At 38.6% G+C, this 20,752-nt stretch overlaps 1 protein-coding gene across 11 annotated transcripts in view; it reads left to right on the forward strand.

Annotated features, from left to right (window-relative positions):
• FHOD3 (formin homology 2 domain containing 3) overlaps positions 1-20,752 on the forward strand; it is a 360,936-nt gene that overhangs the window by 11,567 nt on the left and 328,617 nt on the right. For all 11 annotated transcript variants that reach the window (XM_052704373.1, XM_052704371.1, XM_052704366.1 and 8 more), the window contains exon 2: positions 17,868-17,974. In XM_052704373.1, coding sequence (XP_052560333.1) covers positions 17,868-17,974 — 107 coding nt within the window. The remainder of the gene's footprint in view (positions 1-17,867; positions 17,975-20,752) is intronic.

The raw sequence follows: 20,752 nt of genomic DNA on the forward strand, positions 1-20,752 counted from the left end.
GCAAATGCTTCTATCACAGAACCGTAGGGGCTGGAAGGGACACCTGGAAGTCATCTAGTCCAACCCCTTGCTAAAGCAGATTCCCTAGAGTAGGTTACTCAGGAAGGCATCCATGTGGGTTTTGAGTAAGTCCAGAAAAGGAGACTCCACTGCCTCTGTGGGCAGGCTGTTTCAGTTGTCTGTCATTCTCAAAGAGGCTTTTTTTCCCCTCCTGTTCGTATAGGACTTCCTGGGTTCCAGTTTATGCCTATTGCCCTTCGTCCTGTCTTTGGGTACCGTAAAAGAAACTAGTGTTTTCATTCTCAGTAGCAATTCCTGAAGTGCTGCCTGTGAAAAGAGTGCTATCATAACCTGCAATGTAACAGAAGGAAAAGCCAGTCGTGGAATTGCACTAACACTGTGCTTTACGATCTCATATTGGAAGATTTGTATACTCATGCCCATGTTCTTATTTGCAGTTGGAAAATGTGTACTACGAGTTGCAGAGATGCTTGCACTGGGTAATGTAAGGCTGACTTGTAATTTCTTGGAGTCTGAGTGAAGAGCTTGTGTCTACAACTGAGGAGGTTTAAAGCTTTGAAGCCCTTATGTGAGGGGATACGCTGTTGGAACTACTCCAGTGCAAAAGGAAGAAACAAATACACCTTGTCCATATTACAAAGGTTTTAACTTGCCCATGGATGCATGAGTACCTTTGTGTCAGAATGGGGTATGCCAAATAAATATTTGGTCTTGTTCCTGTGATAACTATTGGGTGATAGCTGTTCCTTCTTTCCAAAAAGATTAGAAGTTTTGGAGCACAGCCCTTTAGCTGATTGGCATGAGTGTGGGTAGATAGAGGAGAAAGGCTTTTGGGATTCCATGAGAAGAGCTTTAGCTGAATGCTTCTTAGTTGCAAAATGTTTAAATGCTATTGTTGCTGCCAGCAGGTTCTAGAGTTAACATTCTACTTAAGCTGTTTGGATATTACTTTGTGCTCTTAACACAGCCTCCTAAGGCAATACAAAGCAAAACGAAGCACTAAACTGATGAGTAAGCTTTTTTTTTGTACGACGTGTTATTTTCTTTTTCTTGTCCTGGGGAAAATAGATTAACACTCCTCCATCTCCAAATTGTAATATAATAGAGTATTAAATTTACTGCCTTTAAACTTCCCAAGCTTCTGTAAGTCAAAATAAGGTTAAAATATGCTTGTTTTGAACAAAACATTCTTTCCAGCCTCAGTTATTATTATATGCTTGAGCCAGCCCCTGAGAACTTTTGAAATTCATCTCGCAAAGTGATATTCAGCTATTTTATTGGTCCAAGAGAAAAATGGTGCTTGTATCTCAATCTCATCAGTATTGTAGCGACAAGTGTTTACATTTGCTGTAAGGAAAAAGATTCAATTTAATGTATACCAGATGAAATGTGTTATAACTTCAGTATGCCATTTCTTTGAGGTAAGTAATACCTGTAAAGCTACATCTGAACTGACTTTGTTTCCCCAAGTATAAGGCTCGCATGGTATGGTCAGAGGAGGCATTTTTTCTGGAATTTTTAGTCATGTGAAGTGGATGCTATGGACTGGTGAGTCACGAATATGGCCTTAAAGTGCAGCTCAGCAATTCTCTTAGACCTTCTTTGATAAAGACCTTTTGCTTTATAGTGGAGGACTGCCTTATGAAGTAAGCTTCTATGATAAGCTATTCTTGAGCAAGTTAAAATAGTTTTTATTATCCGAAACAAGATGCTTCTTTCAACTACAGAATTGATACTGTTTGATTTGACGCTCAAGTGCCTCTAAGCACAGCTGACATGTGTCTTTTATCCTACCTTTTTTGAGACTATGTACTTTTCTTGCCTATTGCTCCTTCCTTAGTGTACTTTGATCACTCTGTCACATTATTTAATCTTATATTAAGATTAAATGAATTTTAGTTTTAATGTGTCCGTTAAATTTGATAATTATACACTTTTTTCTTTTTCCTAGAAAACTACATCCGACTTTGTACTGGAATGATTATGTTGTCAGCAGTCATATTTTAGGCTTGTATTACAGTCAGCCAGTAATCACTGATAGAATTTGTTGCATTTGTTTTCGTGTTGTTATGGATTTGAAAGCTAAAGAAATGCAGTTCCGTCTGTGATAAGGGGATACCCCAGACAGTAAAGCCATGTGAAACTTGGTGTGCTTAAGGGTAACCCAGTGCATTGGTTTGTATATTGAAAGTGGTCTCAGTGCAAATTTAAGAGTGCACTGTAATGAGTATAAATTCCTCTCTCTTAGCATCCTATTGAGGTTTTGGCAACTATTTTATCACTTCCAACCAAAGAAGGGTCAACTCATTATCGTGACATTGTTGAGCAATGACTTGTCAGGACGGAAATTACTGAATTACTTGGAATATTAGCATAGTATACCAAAAATAATGGGAATGACTTGGGAAAGGAACCTGTTGAATATTTTGTGGTAAATGTACCATGCCTCTCAAATGTAGCCTGGGTTATCTGATACTCAATTCCGAAGGAGGTCGTAGAGGAAGAAAAGCAAGGAAGCCTGGGTCAGCCCCTGAGAATCTGCAGACCTACATGTTATGGCTAAATTTATGTGCTGAGGTGCTTTTATGCCTTCTGTGACATGACAGTCTGTGCAGTAAAGCAGTGCGTAATCTTTGTTGTCATCAGTTTGTTTTCTGATTTTTATTTTTTTTTTTTGTCTCACCAAATGGGGTGACTGAGAGCTGGGTTCTGTCACCCACACATTGATTGTTGTCTTCGCTTGACAAGGCACTCAACTCCCATAGCTCACATTGCCGTTCACGTGCACAAATGTTTTAAATCCACACTTATGCTATTGGTAATGCCATGTTAAAAATGTACTGCTCATGCTTAATGTCTGAAATATCTAGTCCACTGGTGCTTTACTACTTCAGAAGGGATTCCAGATTTCACTTGTAGCACTGACCTCTGATTTCCATCTGCAAGACTTGGTTGGCAGTCTTGGGGAATTGGGTGCATTGGGTGTTGTGGTTCAGCTGCTTGTGTCTTACACTCTTGTCTCATGGGGTATTTCGGTATCAGGACCTGCCTATGTCAGGTGCTTGGAACTAAATCATCTTTTAAGTCCTTTCCAAACCAAGCTGTTCTTAAATTCTACATTGCTTTCTATTTGCTGCCTTTTCTCAGGAGGACAGTGGCTGGCTTTGTAGCCTGGCACTGTTTCCTGTGGTTTGATCTTAGCCCGAGATTAAGGTGGTAGCTGCTCAGAATACCTCGTGTGAGGCCAGAGTCACGAAGGTTGCTTTGGGGACAGGAACTTTGAATCTGGTGTTTATGTGGCCAAGATTGCAAAATGTATGTAGGAGGTTGTTGGTTGTTTTTGTCATTTTTTTTTTTGTTGTTGTTGTTTTTTTTTTTTCTTAAATTGTTTTTTTTTTTTTTCTTGTTTGTTTTTTTTCTCTTCCCTGATTGTCAGGAAAACCAGGAGTGCCAAAGCTAGTTGGGGGATGCATAACACTGGAGTTAACAGACATGTAAGCATAAATAGCAAAGCTTTGCTGTTGGAATTTGTCTTGTGTACTTCCAGCATAGCTGTATTTTGTATGCAACACTTAACTTCACGTTTTGTGGTTCCCCTCCAGCATAAGGACAAGGTTACCACTTACATAACAATTGATAAGTACAGTGGAAATTGACTGCAGCTCTGTGCCATTGACAGTCTCCGTTAATTGTTTAATAAGGACCATGGTTATTCACTGCTAATCAATACTTTCACATGGTTCAAGAAGGGCAGTCAGGACAAATGAACTGTGCCTTTGAGCTTTTCAGTGGGTGCATAGACTTTAGCGTGTTTAAATCCAGTTATTTGTCAATGTGATTTCTTACTGTAAACATGTCTAACTGAAGAAGGAGAGGAAAAGATTTCATTCTTATATGAAAAATGTTATATCCTGGTTACTATAAAAGAAATTTTAATTTTTTGACTGTGATTCAAGACATGATTTCTTCCAACAGGCCCATCTTTAATTTTATAATGTATTGCTGTTACAGGTCATCTTCTCTGAACATAGTTAAGCTGAGACAAGAGCAAACTGCCTTCAGATCTAAACAAAATTACATGCTGTAAGCAAATCTGTATAAAGTAGATTCCCAGTGCTTCTTTAAGGCACTGGAGGTGATGAGAACAACTGTGTGTTAAGCTTTGTGAAAGAGCTGGGCTTAGGGTGAGGATTTTAAGTCAGTATGACCATGATTATGATATGGTTCCTCTCACTCCAGAGGGATGGGACACTGACTTGTTTGATTGCTCCTAGCAAATCAGGGCCTTCACATCTTCCTGTTTGATATTTCCTAGTATACCTTTTTGCAAGCTTCAACTTCTGGATACAGAATCCGGCTATCTCTATAGGTGGCCATGCAGACTCCCAGTATCTTCCTCAGAAATTGTGCCTGAGTGTGTACCAGGAGTAGCAGATAGTGCCAGAAGAATCAGACAAGGCTACGTTAAATAAACCTGTGGACTCAATCTTAGATCACCTGCTACTTTGGGCAGTGCTATGCATTTCCTATTTAAGAAAAAGCATGTGATATTCATTTTTTCTTTCCAATAATGGTTGTTTAGAATTCTTTTGCTGCTGAGAAAAGTCTACAATAAGCAAGACAAAGCTACAAAGAGTAGTAGTATTCTTTTCTTACATAGTTAAGTGAACCTTTCCTCGGGTTTGAAATACAAACTGGATATCTCACTGGCCTGAGAGCTGGGAACACCTGCTGGTTATTTAACTGGATCATGTTAACACTAAACAATTACAGAGAGAAGATGGCTGATAACTGCAGTACAGAGACAAGGCTAACAACGGTAGTTAGCTCCTGTGGTGGTGGGGGTAACGAGACAGCAGTTATTGCCTGTATGATATTAGGAAGTTACCTGTTGATGAAGAAGTACAGATGAACACATGAAATGCCAGCTACTGGGAAAACATTATCAAGTGTTATGCATTTTAGCACATGCAAGGTGTTTTATGGGTCTTTACATTATTAAATCCACAGTATGGCCATCCATTCAAAATAGTCAATACAAGTCACTTTATAAAAATGACAGCAGGCCCTCATTTTGACCTACTTCATTTAATTGTAATTAGAGCTTGTTTTTTGAGCTTTAATTATATTCATTCTGTGAAATATTGCATATCTTAGTGTTCTGAGCAAGAGAATGTGGAAGACTAGGAAGTCTTAATTGCTGCTCACTCTGCTAAATGATCTGAGATCCTTCAGCTGCAGCCTGTACCCTTAACTCATAGATGTGCTTATTAAACCCTATAACAATCTCACCTCATTGGAGGAAGAATATTCATGGCTGTCGTGTTGGAAAAAGAAGTTTGGACTACAAGATATCTGAGACATCTGGAAGGGCCGTGGGTTTTCCTGGTTTAAAAAAAACCTTCTTGGTGAAACATCTGGGTCTTATTTCTCTAGCTAAACCAAATAACCTGAAAACTGTTTGAAGCATGTATTTAAACATAAAAGCTAGCAGAATGTTTTTTTTTTTCGTACCAATGAAGGGCAATGAAATACTTCAGGAAAAAAAAAAACCCAACCTGAAATACTCCTGCAGTAGAAGTTAAAGTATCATTAAAAAAAAAAAAAGTGTGGTAGAAATGGCTTCATGTATGCGTAGTTGCTCTTCATACTGCAGTAATGCTTAGAGAAAATGTTTTCTGATTTTTGCAGAGGGAAAGATATATTTTTATTTTCTTACTTAGAACTTCATGCGTGGCAGAAAGATGCATTCCTGTTCTGTTTAGGATGATTGAGTCAGCTATTCCTTGCCTGGTCAAGCTGAACAACCATAGCTGTTGTTTTCTTTTAAAGTGGACTTGGTAGTGGCTTTTGGATCGTTAGAAACTTCCTGCTACTCAAATTTTCAGCAGTTTCCTAATCAGTGATTATTTTTTCATTCATAGAATCACAGAATGGTTTGGAAAGGGCCTTTGAGATCATCCAGTTCCAGACTCGTGCTACAGGCGCGGGATGGGGACAGGGGCACCTCACCACCCTCACATTAAATAACTTTTCTAGCATCTAGTCTAAATCTACCCTCTTCATTTATTTACTTTCTCCTTGCCTCGCATCAAACAAAGGCTTTCTTTAATGTTGCTGCTCTCAATTTTTTTTTTTTTTTTTTTTTTTCCTCAATGTTTTTGTGTTCCTGAAAGCAAGAACTCAGCAGGAGCAAACAGAGGCACTAGTGCCATGTGTCTCTATGGCTTTGGGAGTGCTTTGAGTGCTCACACTTGCTACAATCTGGCTATGGTCCGGTACCATTGCAAAATGGAGAATTTCAGTATCCCTTCCTCTTTTGCTTATGGCTTCCTGAATGCATCCCCAATAGTCGGTCCTTTTCACTTTTAAATAGAGTGGGGCTAGATTTTTCAATAGGGAAGAAGGCTTGAGCACTGAAAGGCAAACAAAAGGTTTCCTCTGCCTTGCATGTTGAAAGGACCTGTTTCTTATTTCACTGACACGGGGTTGGAGATGACATCATTCCTTTGGAGCTGATAGAGTTACACCAGTGGATAAATTGTGAGATTAGAATGGTACCAAAGACCTTCATACTCTGCGATCAGCAATTGGTTTTATGTTTTTTTTTAACATAAGTGTTCAGGTGTTTTACATTTGTCCTTCTACTGTGTAGTGTAAGACAGCATAGTCAGCTACTCTTCCCACTTTAACAACTGTTTTGTAGATTAATTGACAAACAAAAGTACCATGAATAAAACAGAGCTTTGTGCTTTGTATTTCAAACTTTTTTGATTGTAGCTAGCTCCCAGTAGAGTCTGTGAGCTATATGAGCCATTTACCCTTAGTGAATGGAACTAGAAGGATGAATAGCGACAGCTCTGAGGTAAAGTTCTCTTATATTTTTATTGTTATGGCAGTTAAACTCATGCTGAAAAGAAACTAATTCTGGATGCAATTCATAATATCATTACTGAAAAGAGACTAATAGCTGTTTTTTGTGACTGTTATTTGTGTTGTGGGATTGTAGGTTTTTTTTTTTTTTTTAACAGTGAAGACTAGCATGATTTTAGAGGTGATATGAAAACTTAAGTACTGTGAAAGGTAAGTATATTTTATTTGCTATCATTGACTAACATGGTGCTTTGCCTAGCATGTAGCAGTATTCAATTCTTATGGAAGAAGAAAACCTGCTCTTGTTTTCAGAAGGTACTGAATGCAGCAAGTACTGAAAGGCCTTGTTTGGAGTTGGAGATGAGCTGGTGATGAACTTGAACTAAGGGTTGGAATAACGTTTGTTATTTTTTCATGTGCCAAAAACTTGCTATGTGACTGCTGATTCTCTTTAAGTGCGACTCTTACACTGTTTTAGATCTATTTGTAGCTTTGTTTCAAACTGCATGTGTTGAGCATGTTTCTCCATGTGAAAATCTTCACTCTTTTCATCTTTTCATATTAAAAATGTCACTTCTTAATAGCTGATGAAATGATTGCTTTCGTTGACCACCTTCACATTCTCATTCAACTGTGGGACATAAATCAGTGTGTTTGTTGAAGCTTTGTTTACCAAAGAACAGCCCTCTGCTGCGAAGTTGGGAAGTTCCTGGTTTTGCATGGTACAAGTGCAGTGTTTCTGTGCCTTCTAGGAAATAACTAACCAGCTAGTCCATTTAGCCTCAGGATGCATGTGTGTGATAGGGTATTCCAAGTGACTGTGCTATGGACAGCCACAAGGAACGCTTGAACTCAATGAAATGGTTATCAGAGCTTACTTGTGATACAAAACGTTGTGCCACATTCTGGGAATAAGGAGTTGTCTAGGCATTTTCCTAAATGCCATTTCCAGCCAGGTGCTCCTGGACTGTTTTGATAGTTTGGTGCTTGGAGATGTTGCAAGGAAACCCAAGCAGTTAGCAGGAAACAGATCATCTAAGTGGTCTGTGTTAAAAGTAACCCGTAAGAAAGCTGTTGGAAGTGGAAGACAGTGGACTAGGATATGTGGTGGTGATATGTTAATAGTTGGACTAGATGATCTTAATCTTTTCTGACTTAGAATTCTGTGATTCTATGATATGTGGAGTTACTGGCTTTAAAGGTGACAGCTACTAAGGCCTTGACTTCTGACCGCATTTAGACACAAAGCTGCTGTGTTTGGTCTTGTATGAGTAAGTGGAAATTCTCAACATCCCTTCTGCTGGCAGTTTCATTTGTAATCAAGAAGCTAGACATCTGGAAGCTTAATTATTGAGCACCGTGAAAAACCTGTTCAGTTTTAGTGTGTTTAACCCTTATTAGCTATCAGAGTTACTGTTTGGGTTTTATTTTGATTATTCAAAATTTCTTTCTAAATAATAAAACAAAGTATAAGGAGCAGACAGTGGAAATAAGGGCTCCATGTGGATTTGTTTAAGGAGTTTTTATGCATACAGGAAAGGAAAGGCATGTTGTGGTTCTTCTGTGTACAGAAAAAAAAAGTGATAACTATGACAGCGATCTTTTACAGTAGGTAGTACCAGATGGTTTAGAGGGATATTTGAGCACCACCATAATGGGCAGATTTAAATAATAGGTATTAGATTACTGAGCTCTTGAAGCATACATGTTTTATATGCTCTTAATTGAAAGTAGTTTTCTTATTCCTTAAAAGCATTTGATTGTATTTGATCTCTAAGCTTTGAACTCAGGAGTGTTATTGGCCCACTTTGTACTCTATTTCTGAAGTTTGACTTAAATCCAGCTTCATAATTTTTCATTTATCCTTTTTTTTCCTTTGTTCTGTAAAAGTCTTAAGAGTATAATTGCTCTGACATCTCTTCCTCCACCCCCCCCCCCTTTTTTTTTTTTTTCTTCAGTACCATGATCCCTCTCACTCTGCTCTTTCTGAGCTTTCTCAGTCTTTTGTTCTCTGTTACCATTTTAGAGCTTGTTCACTTCTGGGGAAAAATAGATCAGGAGTTGTTACTGAAGCCATTTGTTTCTAGCTGTGTTCTCTGCGTGCCTTTTGAAGCAGAGCGATCAGAGTGTAAATAAGGAAAGAATACTTTATATGTGGCTGGTGATAATGATACATTCATCCTTTCCCTGCATACTTGTTTTTCGCTTGTGACTGAGTTGGAGTGTATGGCTTTCTGTTTGAGGATTGTTAAGAGAACTTCTGCACTGATTAGGAGCATAACTTTTTTGCTTTCCTAGTCTAGTCCAGACAACTGCTTTAAGTCTGGGGACTGAATCTGCTACTTGGCAGCTAATCAAATGAAAGGAAAAAATGGACAATAAAAAACGGAAGTAGGTAAAGCTCAAGTGACAAAGAAATTCTGCTCAAGAGTAGAAAATCTGACTTTTGATCCCTTGTGCTTTTATAGATTTGGAAGTAAGAGTTGAGAGAGTCTCCAGTGTACATGAATCTTTACCATTTGTGTGCTGTTCTCATACTGAGTTTTATTGTCATTAACTTTGTAATCATTTTTAATGATTTCTCAGCTTCTGTAAGGTTTAAATCACAAAGCTTTTAGGAGGCACTCTTAAGTATTGGCAAGAGCTGATGACAGTAAGCATTAGTATAATTGTCAATAGACAAAATCTTTCATGTGAACCTCCAGGATTCAGACAGTCTGAAAAATGATTCTGTTGACAAGTGTGTGATGTTCTCTTCAGTTATCCTGCTGTGCTTTTGTATTCCACGTATACCTTCCGTGTTGAATGTGTTTAACACAATGCATTTTGGTGTATATTGAGCAATGGGTTTGTGACTATGAGTTTTTAATTTTTTTCAAGCTTTTAAAAAGCTAACCAGAAACCTCAGTTCTGATTCTAGTGAAAGACAGTTTGCCTCAGAACTCCTATTTCACTAGTGAATCCGTCTTTGTCTCTTGTTAACTCCAAATCTCCCCTGCTCTGGCCAGAAGTCTGCCAGAACTTCTGTCAGATTCTTTCCCTCTTAATCTGTTGTCTTTTTCGCAACTCCCTGCTCTGACTTTCCATGTGGCCTCATCTTTTTCTGTGTTTTCCTTAGCTTTGAGTTTTTTCATAGAGAAAAGGATGCTAAAGACCACCTGTATGCTCAAATACTGTTTTTAAGTACTTTTATCTCAAGACTGACAGTCTGTCTCCTCTCTTTCTAAGAAGATGCAGGCGTGGGTCATGAGGCTGGAAATACAGCATGCTCAGGAGGTTAAAGATTAGACTCTTGCTTTTCACTGTATCCTCTACTAGATGCTAAACTGCTGCATCAATAAAACCACTGCTTCTGAAGATGAATTGCGATTTACTGCTTACTGTGTCCTTGACACACCTCTGTAAACTGGATGGTGGTGTAGCAGTCAAGTATTTTAGTTCTGTGATTAGGATAAGAGCAGCATGTAATGTTCCAAATGCAGTTAAAAGCAGTGGTGGAATTGTTAGGCCCAGCCTGTGTTCTCTGAATGGTTGGGTGAATTGAAAGATGCTGATAGACAGCTTGTTCTTAGGGACACGTGTTAGAATAAATCATTGATTCATTCTGTGTCATCTCAAATACATATTTTTTTAATCACAAAGCATTTCACAGCTTTCAGTTTAATAAGAACTACAGAAAAAGTTGAATGAAATTTTGTCACAAGTGTGATTTTTATTTTTTTTTTTTGCTGTCTTGGACTACTTGGCTTGTCTTTAATGGAATGATTTCTGTGGTTTTAACTCGATATTTTTCCTACACACACGAGTTTGGACAAAAGATTCCTCAGATGATACACTCCACTGAAGCTAATCCTTTTCCCTCCTCCTCTCCCTTTTTTCACCTATCTCCTTCTTAGAGATTATTTCCATTTCCTTGGATACTTTCACAGTAAGTCCAACCAAATGATAATGAGAGCATGTCAGCTGTAGGTAACCCCTGTGTATCAGCCAAAAAGATGTGTATGGTTCTAAAGAAAGCATCCTGTTCCTATGGCTGCTCTCCCTTTTGTTTGGCTAAAGACATACTTAACTATGAAGGCTAGAAGAGCTTGTGCTTTGTATTTGTAGTGAAGAAAAGCTGAGCAAGGATGAGTTGAAGTACCAAAAAGTTAACAAACAGAGGTTAGGTTATTCTCATCGTGTATATTCATTATGTTTACCATGAGAAAACTAGAAAATGTGGTAGTTTTTTTGAGTTAGAGAGCTGGAGAGGTTTTTGGTCTGAACCCTTTCATTTTGCTGAGCTCTGCTGCTGACTGTTTGGTTTGTGTGTTGTCTCAAATTTAACTGATTTAACTTAAAATGATTGAATTGGACAGGAAGAATGTGTGTTAGTTCCCATGTGGAGTGAAATTTTGATAGTTATGCAGAAATGCAGTTATTCTTAGTATTTTTATTATATTCTACTTTTTAGTAACCCCTATCTGTAGATGAGTTTGATTTGCTTTCTTGTTCCATAGTTGTTGACGTTTTGAGCACTTACACTTTCGAACAATGCTCATGTGGCTGCTGGTGGAAGCCCTGGTGTCATATTTGGAAACAGATACTCTAGTAAACTCTGAACTGCTCCCTGTGGAGCACTGTGTTAAAGAGAATCACTGAGCACAAGGTCTGGTGAGCCAGGGGCATAATTCACTGTCTAAGAATAGCAACAGGTACATATCTGTGCATTATGCTTTCACTGTGATGTGTTGCCTGTGTTTGGGATCCCCGAAATTGCACAGTTCCATAATCTTGAACTCTGAACTTCCTTATGTTTTTAAGTCAAACCCATAATATTAATGTAACAGCTTTCTGTGTTTGTTTTCAGTTTCTTTGTTATTTCAGTGGAATATTTGTATTGGCAGGGTGTTGTTCCAGTGGCTCTCTAGGATCTTGTGGCATTAATGTTTCTCTTGGTGTGCTGTATTACCTGACCCCTGTAGTACTCTGTGGTGTCATCTGGGCCTGAGATAAAAGCTGCTGTTTCAGACTAGGGCTGCAGGCTACACTCAAAATACCAACACTTTCATATGGGAGTAGCAAGTTCCTTTCAAATTGTGCTCTCACTGCCTTATGCCTGGCTGTGCAAACCTGCAGCCTGTACTTTGTGTAGGTACTGTTCTATCAATGCAACTGTTTGTGCAAGCTCTACAGCATGTGTGGAGTTTATCAAGTGGTTTGATCACTGGGCTGAGAATATATCAGAGAAGCTTTAGCATTAATAATCCCACAAATCATGCTGCTTGCTCCTGAAAATCAGGGAATGATTTTGCACATACTGGGTAACTTGTAATAATGTAAAGTTGCTGATCTAGAAAGTGAATTTCTTTCTCTATCCTTTTGAGTATTGAGGAGTGATTTTTGCTAAGCTTTAGAAACCATATTTTTTTTTAGGTTTAGGTTAAAGTTTTTTAGAAACCATATTGACTTTTGTGAGCAGGCAGGTGCCTTTTTTCATCACTGGCTTCTGTATGGAGCCTGCAGCTGACCTTAATTTTAACCAACTTCCTCAAAGCATTGGTGTTACTGTAATTTAAAAAAAAAAAAAAAAAAAAAAAAAGAAAAAAAAGAAAAAAGAAGAAAATACTTGGGAAGAAAATGGACTGAAAAAAGAAAAATTACAGGAGAGAAGAAATTTTGTCAGGTGCTGCTGAGAGTGTAAGGACTTCTAGATCATTGTAGAGTGGCTGCGTGCCATGCTGAGTGGTCGTCAAACTGGAAGATGAGAGCAGTTTTTAGCATACTCTGTAAATTTCGCTTTCTAACATCCGGCATATAGATTACTTTTTTACATTTAATCTTGTTGATGTCAGGCTTTCTACCTGAGGTGGGTCATGCAGCACTGCTCCTGGGCTGGGTGCTTCAATATCTTTTATGCTGTGTTGCCTTAACTGGTTGTGACTGGAACATTCACGTCCATGAACATTCTGGTTGGCTCTACTCACACAGGAATGAGAGAATTAGGTCCTTAGCAAGAGGGCAGTTGGTAGTCACTCTAAAAAACATAAGTGTTATGGGAAGGTTGGCTGTGGGATGCATATTAAATAGGGCAATAGTCAACTGCTCTATAAGAACTAACAGAGTTAGTGATCCTGTTATATTTTAACGTGATATTCTGATATGCAGAAAATGTATGTTCGGTGATCTGTAATAAAATTTCAAAAACAATAAAATATGATGCCCTTTGAGGATACTAAAATAATTCTCTATTTAAAGCTCAGCTGTGGATGAATGAACGTTGAATACTGGCTTACACCATTTTCGTTTGTGCTGTTTTCTTAGAAATATGCAGTAAATTTGGTAAGCAGGCAAACCTGTTCTTTTTTCCACCTTTTCTCCCCTATGGCGAAAGAGAAAAATCAAGTTGTTGGGAAGGTGCAGTAAGGAGGTGGCAAAGCAGAGGGAAAGCTGGTGTTCTTATTAGTGCTGGCCTACAAACAATTACCACCAAATGATGTTTAAATGAAAGATGAGCTAAGACACTTGTGTAAGATAAGGATTTTTTTGAGTCTGTGCCAGAAGAACAGTTGAAGAGGGATTTTATTTCTGCAGCTTGATGCTGGATTACTTCAGCATCTTATTTTTATGTATTTCCTTTCCATGTAATTCTGGAAACAGCAAAATGAGCAAAGTAATCTGTCCAGTAACTCCAGCTAGAAATTTGTCAAGAAACTCCATTACTAGAAATTTGATCAGTCTGTGCTTACGATGGCAGTGTTGAGCAGTTGTAGCTTGTGCTAACACTGATAAACAAGTTCATCCTATTAAGATAAAATCACAAAGGTGTTTGGTTAGTTTTTGTTCCTGCTGGCTGTTGACTCTTCGACACATTCTTGGAGTTCAAGAGAGATGTGAACAGCCATTTGTCCAAAATCCATTCTTCTGCATGGATTCTTGGAATGGGAGTGGAGGATGAGGGAAGAGCAGTTCTCCATGAGTTTTTTTTATAAAAAGTAAAAAATTGCATTTGTGGTCTTGGAATAAACAGCAAAGAGATTTTTGTAATGATTTGTAGTTCTGCTGTTACGCTTTCTGAACAGCAGGGAGGGTGAATCTGGCATTTCTACCCCCTCTTAACCTTTGCCATCCTACTACTGCCTTTGGACAATGGGGTTTAAACAAGCCTAAGGGAAGTTTGCTTGGGGTGTGTGTGCTAACTCATAGCAGTGTCTTATGAAGGAAAGCAGACTTCCACAAGTTTCAGTTGGCATGGCACAGTGTCTGTTGACTTTGTGTTGGATTATTTACCCACAGTGCTTCATGAGCATGATGACCAGTGCGTGCCTGCAGGAGCAGACCACAGTGCACAGCCTGGAGCGTGTGTGTGCCTTGTTGTATGTTTCTGTGCTTTGCTCTTTTGGCCTCCACCCTGTCACCTCTTATCTGCAGTTTGGGTGTTGCTCTTGGATTGCAAGGAACTAAGAACAGTAGGTGAAAACAATAACTGAACTCTGCTTTTTTTTTTTTTTTTAATTATTATTCAATAAAGCCTCTGTTGTAGTATCTGAAGGCAGCAGTGGTAACTTAAGTGGCATCAGATAAGTGTCTGATAGTTGTCTTTCCTTGTTGCTGCTGTTGTCCTGTGGTTTCTAGTTCCTTAAGCTATATAATTTGGGGAATTGTAGAACTATGTGGAATAGTGTACACAAGTAGCATGCATTCTATGTTCATAAGAAATTTCAGTGTGAGTTATCACCACTGGGAAGAGCGTGTCAGAACCGGACAGTTTTGTGACTTTGTGCCGTGGGCAGAGATGCCTTCTCACTAGACCAGGTTTCTCAGAGCTCCATCCAGCCTGGCCTTCAACTACCTGCAGGGATCCATGGGGGCATCCACAGCTTCTCTGAGCATCCTGTTCTAGTGCTTCATCACCCTCATAATAAGGAATTTCTTTCTAACATCTGCTCCAAATATACAAAATGGTGAACTTCCTCATTGCACAGTAACAAGGGCTTCTTTGTGGTTGTCTTCTCAATGAAGAGAAGTGGATGTTACCTCTTTCTATGGGTTAGTGTTTAAAACAAGATGAAGTCATTCTCTGTGTAGTACTATTGAACTATTTCATCCTCTGGAGCTCAATGGCCTCATGATACCAGTTATTTTGGCTCCACAGATTGGGTGACTAGCCACACTGACTGAATTTTGTTACCTGCAGAAGATGTTGTGGAACTGAGTATCTGTCCAGTATTCCTCATTCCCTGGAACCCTTAATGAGCGCTGCAAGTGGTGTGTTTTCCCATGACAATCAGGAAATGTTGCTCCCAGGGCTCCCTAAGGCTTGAGGTGTTGGTGAAGTGAGGGTGACTCAAAGGGATGGCAAAGCTGGAGTTTGACAAGTCTGACCTTGTTTTGCCTGTTCCTGCTGAGGATCAGAGGCAGGACGACCCTCTCTTCTTGTCTGGTAGGGATTTGTGCTGACATGTTGAAAGGATGGGAGTGTGGTAAACTCTGGTTTTAGGTGTTCTAATGTTTTAAATATTTAATCAGTTTGTTTGCTTTTTCATAGCTGAGTTCAGTATGATTGCAGCAGTGTGACTAGTGCTTGTAATCTTATGGTCCTACTATGTGCTTCCTGTTTCTTTCCCTTATGTTTCCCTGATATAATTATCTGTGGGAAAACTCTATTTTGGGATTACTTAAAGAATTTCTAATTGTGGAGATAGCTCACTAGGGTATCAATACATTTTCTTCTGTTGAAGCTATCATTCAGTTTCACTTTTTAAAGAGCTTTTGAGTAGCTTTGTGGAAATGATAAGTAGACAGCGTAAGTTTGATGCACAAAAGATTATACTGTAAATGTAATTTTTATTTTCTTTTTTGCAATGCAATATACTTCTTGGCTCTTTTGCACTGTGCAGGAAGATATGAATATGAGTAATGATTTGAAGGGACTGTCAAGAGGAAATTTTTAAAAAGTTTATGGAAAAAAAACCCCATACCTTGTGGTGTTACAATTAATGAGCTAGGCTGTGTAACAACAACAAAATGTTGGTCTCAATTTTGGGCGAAGTAGGAAATATCGAAGAGTTAAAAAGAGTTGTAAAGAAGTGGGAATAACTTCTGAAGTGCTGAACAGCTGTCACAGTCATGCAAAACTGCTCAGTTAAATGGTTTATTTTTTGAAAGACTTTTCTTATAAATTTTGCCCTTTGATTGTCCTGGAGAATGTAGGTGCTAATAAGGGCTAATAGGGAATTTTAATGTGAGTTATGATCAATGGGAAGAGCATGTCCTAAATGAGCTAGCTAGAGGCTGTCTCCAGGGACAAGGAGAAGTGATGCGTAGCAGATAAACATGAGATTAACGCTGAACAGAGGGGAGAGACTCGACGTTATGAATTGCTACTAATAAGCACTAATGAGTGAACATCAGTCATTCTTTGTGCTGAAGAAGTCAGACAATTTACTAATTAAAAAAATAATCATAAGATATATTTTCTTTTTCTATTCTACCTATAAAATGAGAGTGTGAGTGGAGTTGAAGATGCACGGTAGCATGATACCATATCATTCAAGAGTTTATTCCCATAATATTTACTCTGCTTTTGAAAGTGTTGTTTTGCTGCCTTCTGAGTGTGTGCATACAAGTGAGAAAGTCTTTTTGGCAAGATCCCTTCTTAAGTAAGGGAAACAAAAGATTCTGCTTCTTCCATTACCATAACTCCTATTAATGGATACAGTGTATGATGCCTTAAAGCCTAAATGAATACTATGCTCAGCTGAAATTATGGAGATGAGATGAAGATAGGTAGAATGCACTTTTTTTTCCTTTATCTTGTACATGAAGTACTTCCTGTTCTCATCATGCTTTTTATACACTGAAGTCATAGTACATTAGTAAAGCACTGTTCCTTTTTCCTAATTATGCAGTATAATTGGAAATCGTGGGCAAATCTCCTAATCTCCATAGTGACAGCAGAACATTTATCTAATTAGTAGTTTGCCTTTTGGCATTACTTTGAATAAATTAGCATTTCATTTTATATCCTGGGCTACTGGGAGAAAGTTTCCCAGAGCAGTATTTAGTCTTTCTTCTCTAAAGACTGTATTTTAAATTAGCATAGGTTAATAATATCCTCTGTACCCAGAAAGATGCAGAATAGTAATACTGTTGTTATTCTTAATGTCTGGGAGCTGGGCTTGGAGGTTCTTTTCTTTCTTTAATCCCCAGGAGTTAAAGCGAAAACTCATGTTCGCATTATTTGAGGTGCTCACTCTTTCACCAGGGGGCTAAAAAAAATAAAAAAATAAAAAAATTGGAACAGGTTTAAATACAACTTCAGCTCCTCCCTCTACTCTGTTTCTACAGAAGATGAACTTTTATTTCAGGATGTAAGCAGTGCAAAGCACACAGTGGTGTGAGCTAAGTCAAAAGTTGTGTTCTGTCAGTTACATATTGAAAAATAGCTCTTCTATGGTATTTCTAAGGCAGCTAACTCAGAATAGCCCTCAGAAGATTAACAGTATTCTTTTCTTGCATATATAAATCAGTGATAGGAAATTGGATAATTAATTTATCTGGAAATCAATACCAGAAAAGTATGACTTCCTGGGAATTGCTGGAAGCTTAAAATTTTGATGGGAAGTTAATACAGGTGGTTCAGCGCAGATGGATTCTCCCTAATTTACTTTTCTGGTGCTGAAAGGACAACAGCAAGAACAACTACAAAAAAACCATGAATGTGATGAAGGATTATTATTACCTTTCCTTGAGTCGTTGAACTTCTTTGAACCCTTGATATTGTTGTGATCAAGCACGATCTAGTGAATATGGACTTGGGATTGTATAAATTATCTAACACCACACATTTTTTACTCCCTGTATGTGTTTGCTTTAAGGAGATCTTGTCTGTGTAGATAAAAAAAAAAAAAAAGGAGGGGGGGTTACCTAAATAGGAGGTGAATAAAAAAAAAAAAATATTGCTAAAATCTGATCTGAAATTTGTTTTACAGCTTGATGACTGCACTCTGCAATTGTCTCACAATGGTACCTATCTGGACTTAGAATCCACTCTAGCAGAACAAAGAGATGAATTGGAGGGCTTCCAGGAAGATGCTGGGTAAGTGTTTACTGAATTTATCTAAATAAGCATGCTTTCCAGAAGCATTAATATTTCAGGAGTTTTTGTGGTTAACTTCGTGCATTTAGGTCAACGCAGAATTTTATTTTCTGTTCCTTTCCTGGAACATGAACATGTATGCCCCTCTGTGGTTAAGAATCTTATCCCCATCTACATTTAGTTGTATGCCATCTTTTTTTTTTTTTTTTTTTTTTTTTTTATTTTTTTTAGAGAAGCTGCTGTATGAGAAAGAAATGTCAGGGTGACTGTCTTGAGAGGTCTAATCAATTGAATTGTGCTTTGAAACTTGGTGAATGTATTTTGTGACAATTCAGATCTTACTGATTTCATAATGACCGATGTAGAAGATTCTGTCAGTGGTGTTCTTGAAGTTATAAACTCAATTTATTTTTGCCTTGCAATTTGAATACTTGTACACTCTTGAAGAAGGAACTTGTACTGACTTTTTCCTGAATTATTGCTTGCATACACCTGTTGCAATGGCATGGTTTTCCTAAATCTCTGTGGTGAGAATCAAAAATTAAAAAAGGATTAGCATCTATTCGTGTCTGTGTATATGTGTACATATGCATGTGTAAAACTTGCAATTTAGAAATATCTTTTCTGGGCCTTTTAGGTGATTGTCTTGTTAAGGTTGTATAATCAACAAGTCTAAAGCTAAATTTGCTTAAAAGATCTAAAGCTATTTTTGCCTCGTTTGTTGCTATATTGGACTACCTAGTTGTTATTAATTGCATGGTTGCCTTTTGGCATAGGCTTCATGCATGTGAGTAATCTAGCTGTGCCAGAGGAAATTAGCTGCATCCTTAATTGATCAGGGTTTCTTAGGATTAAAGGATGTCACCCTTTTGCTTTTATAGGTTGATCTACCTTTGGTGATAGCTCTCACATTTGATGATTATTTCTTAAAAATTTAAACTGAAAAATTGGGCTAGCCAATGATCAGTTAGTGCTTTTCCTGCTGGACTTCTCACTCAAAATTGCATGCAACTTTCCTTCCACCTTGGCTTTAATTTGTTTCCTTTGGGCATTTTAAGTCCATGATATAAATAGTTACTGAAACAGGACTCTAATTCTCTATGTAGTGGCAGTTCTCGGGGCAGAATAGAGGACGTGAAAAAAAAAACAAATCAACCCCCAAACCAAACATGTAAAGCTGTGTTTCTTGGAGTTGTGTTTACTGTGCTGATATGAGCTGAAAATAACAGATAATACTGTGTATTTTACAAGTGTGTGCAGGCTTCCTCCTAATTGTGTAACCAGTTGTCAGTCAAGCAACTGAGTCTTCCATTGGCTTTCAATGTGAAGTCTGCTGGGAGTTCCTTCATTCCTGTGCCAAGATGAATAGAGAGATAGGAGACAACATTGTGGTACATCATAAAAGCTTGAGATACAAATTACTATTGCATGAGTTATGTGAAATGGAGAGAACAGTCTGGATCTGTTGTCCCATAGCCCTCGTTTTTGCCCGTTCTCTAAAGTTATCTGTCTAGCAAATTTGGATAGATGGAAGTACTATGTTCTCCAGCCTCAGCTGCACAGCTGCATGCCTTTAGTGCAACATCAGAATAGAGTGCTAGTTGCAGTCACTACTGTTACCCCTCTGATCCTGAGATCTGTTCTACAGTCCTCTTTCAGACCTGCTTTCCTCGTCTTTAAGGTAAATAGCGTGGGTACTGGTAGTTGGGAAAGGCTGTAGTGGTAAGAATGGAGAGAAGGAACATTGAGGTGTGGTCTGTGGAGTAAAGCAGCAAGCAAACAGCGCACGAGCAGGAAGAGATGTGCCTTGTTGCAGAAGGAAAGAGGTGAGTGCATGAGGGGATGATCCCATCAGTTCTTCTACTGAGATGACCATAGATAGATGCAAGTCTTATACAACTTCTGTTGTATAATCCTAGCATGTGCTTAACCTGCAAGGCTGCTGAATGATGTGGGGGTTGAGTTTCCATTTAGTTGTTGTGAGGCTGAGGGTGTTCTGATTCCATCTCCCTCCACCCTGCATACGTAACTTTCAGGCTGGAGCCCCAAGAACTTATTGTTTTGATTGGATGCAGCACAGTAAAGTACAAAACCTTGTATTTAGGGACAGCTAAAAGGCAAGCAGGTACTGCTGGTCAGGCAGACAACAAAGTAAAAGGAGTGTTTGACTTGTCAGCAGCACTGCAGGGAAAGAGCTGATGTTTTAGGGAACTGGAAGCAGTGCTGATGGTGCTGTGAAAAAGATGAGGAGAGCCCTAAGGTGAGACAGGAATGTCTTAAGAACGCCTGTGAAATGTAATGCATTTGCTATCTTCAGTACTGGTTAGGCTTCAGCTGGATTTCTGCATCCTGCTTTAGTCTGTGTTTAAAGAGAGAGTAGGAGGAAGATGAGCAAGATCAACAAATAGGATTTTAGAAGTCTGTGGGGTAGCTTCCTTGTAGGACCCAGTAACTTGGTTATTTTGGTGTAAATGTGACTCTTGTAATGTTATCCAGAAAAAAAGGAAATATTCTAGGTATGAAGTAGAAAATGGTACAGAGGGAGACATTCCTGATTACAAGCTTCTGGCAAGCTAAAATCCATTCTAGGGACTTGTGGCTCTGATCTTTTGCTCCTGCAGAGACCGAGGCACTTGAGCTGGAATGCTGAGCTGCAGTTGGCTGAGGGCATTTGGGGCTTAGCGGCCTGCTTTCAGTGAGAGACTGGCTGCAGAAACCACTTAGTCTCTTTCTTTCTCTCTGGGTCATTTCAAGGTCCTGCTCTTAATCTTCAAAGCT

The sequence above is a fragment of the Tympanuchus pallidicinctus genome, unplaced genomic scaffold (assembly GCF_026119805.1).
Source record: "Tympanuchus pallidicinctus isolate F22 unplaced genomic scaffold, pur_lepc_1.0 scaffold5, whole genome shotgun sequence".
NCBI classification, from domain to species: Eukaryota; Metazoa; Chordata; class Aves; order Galliformes; family Phasianidae; genus Tympanuchus; species Tympanuchus pallidicinctus.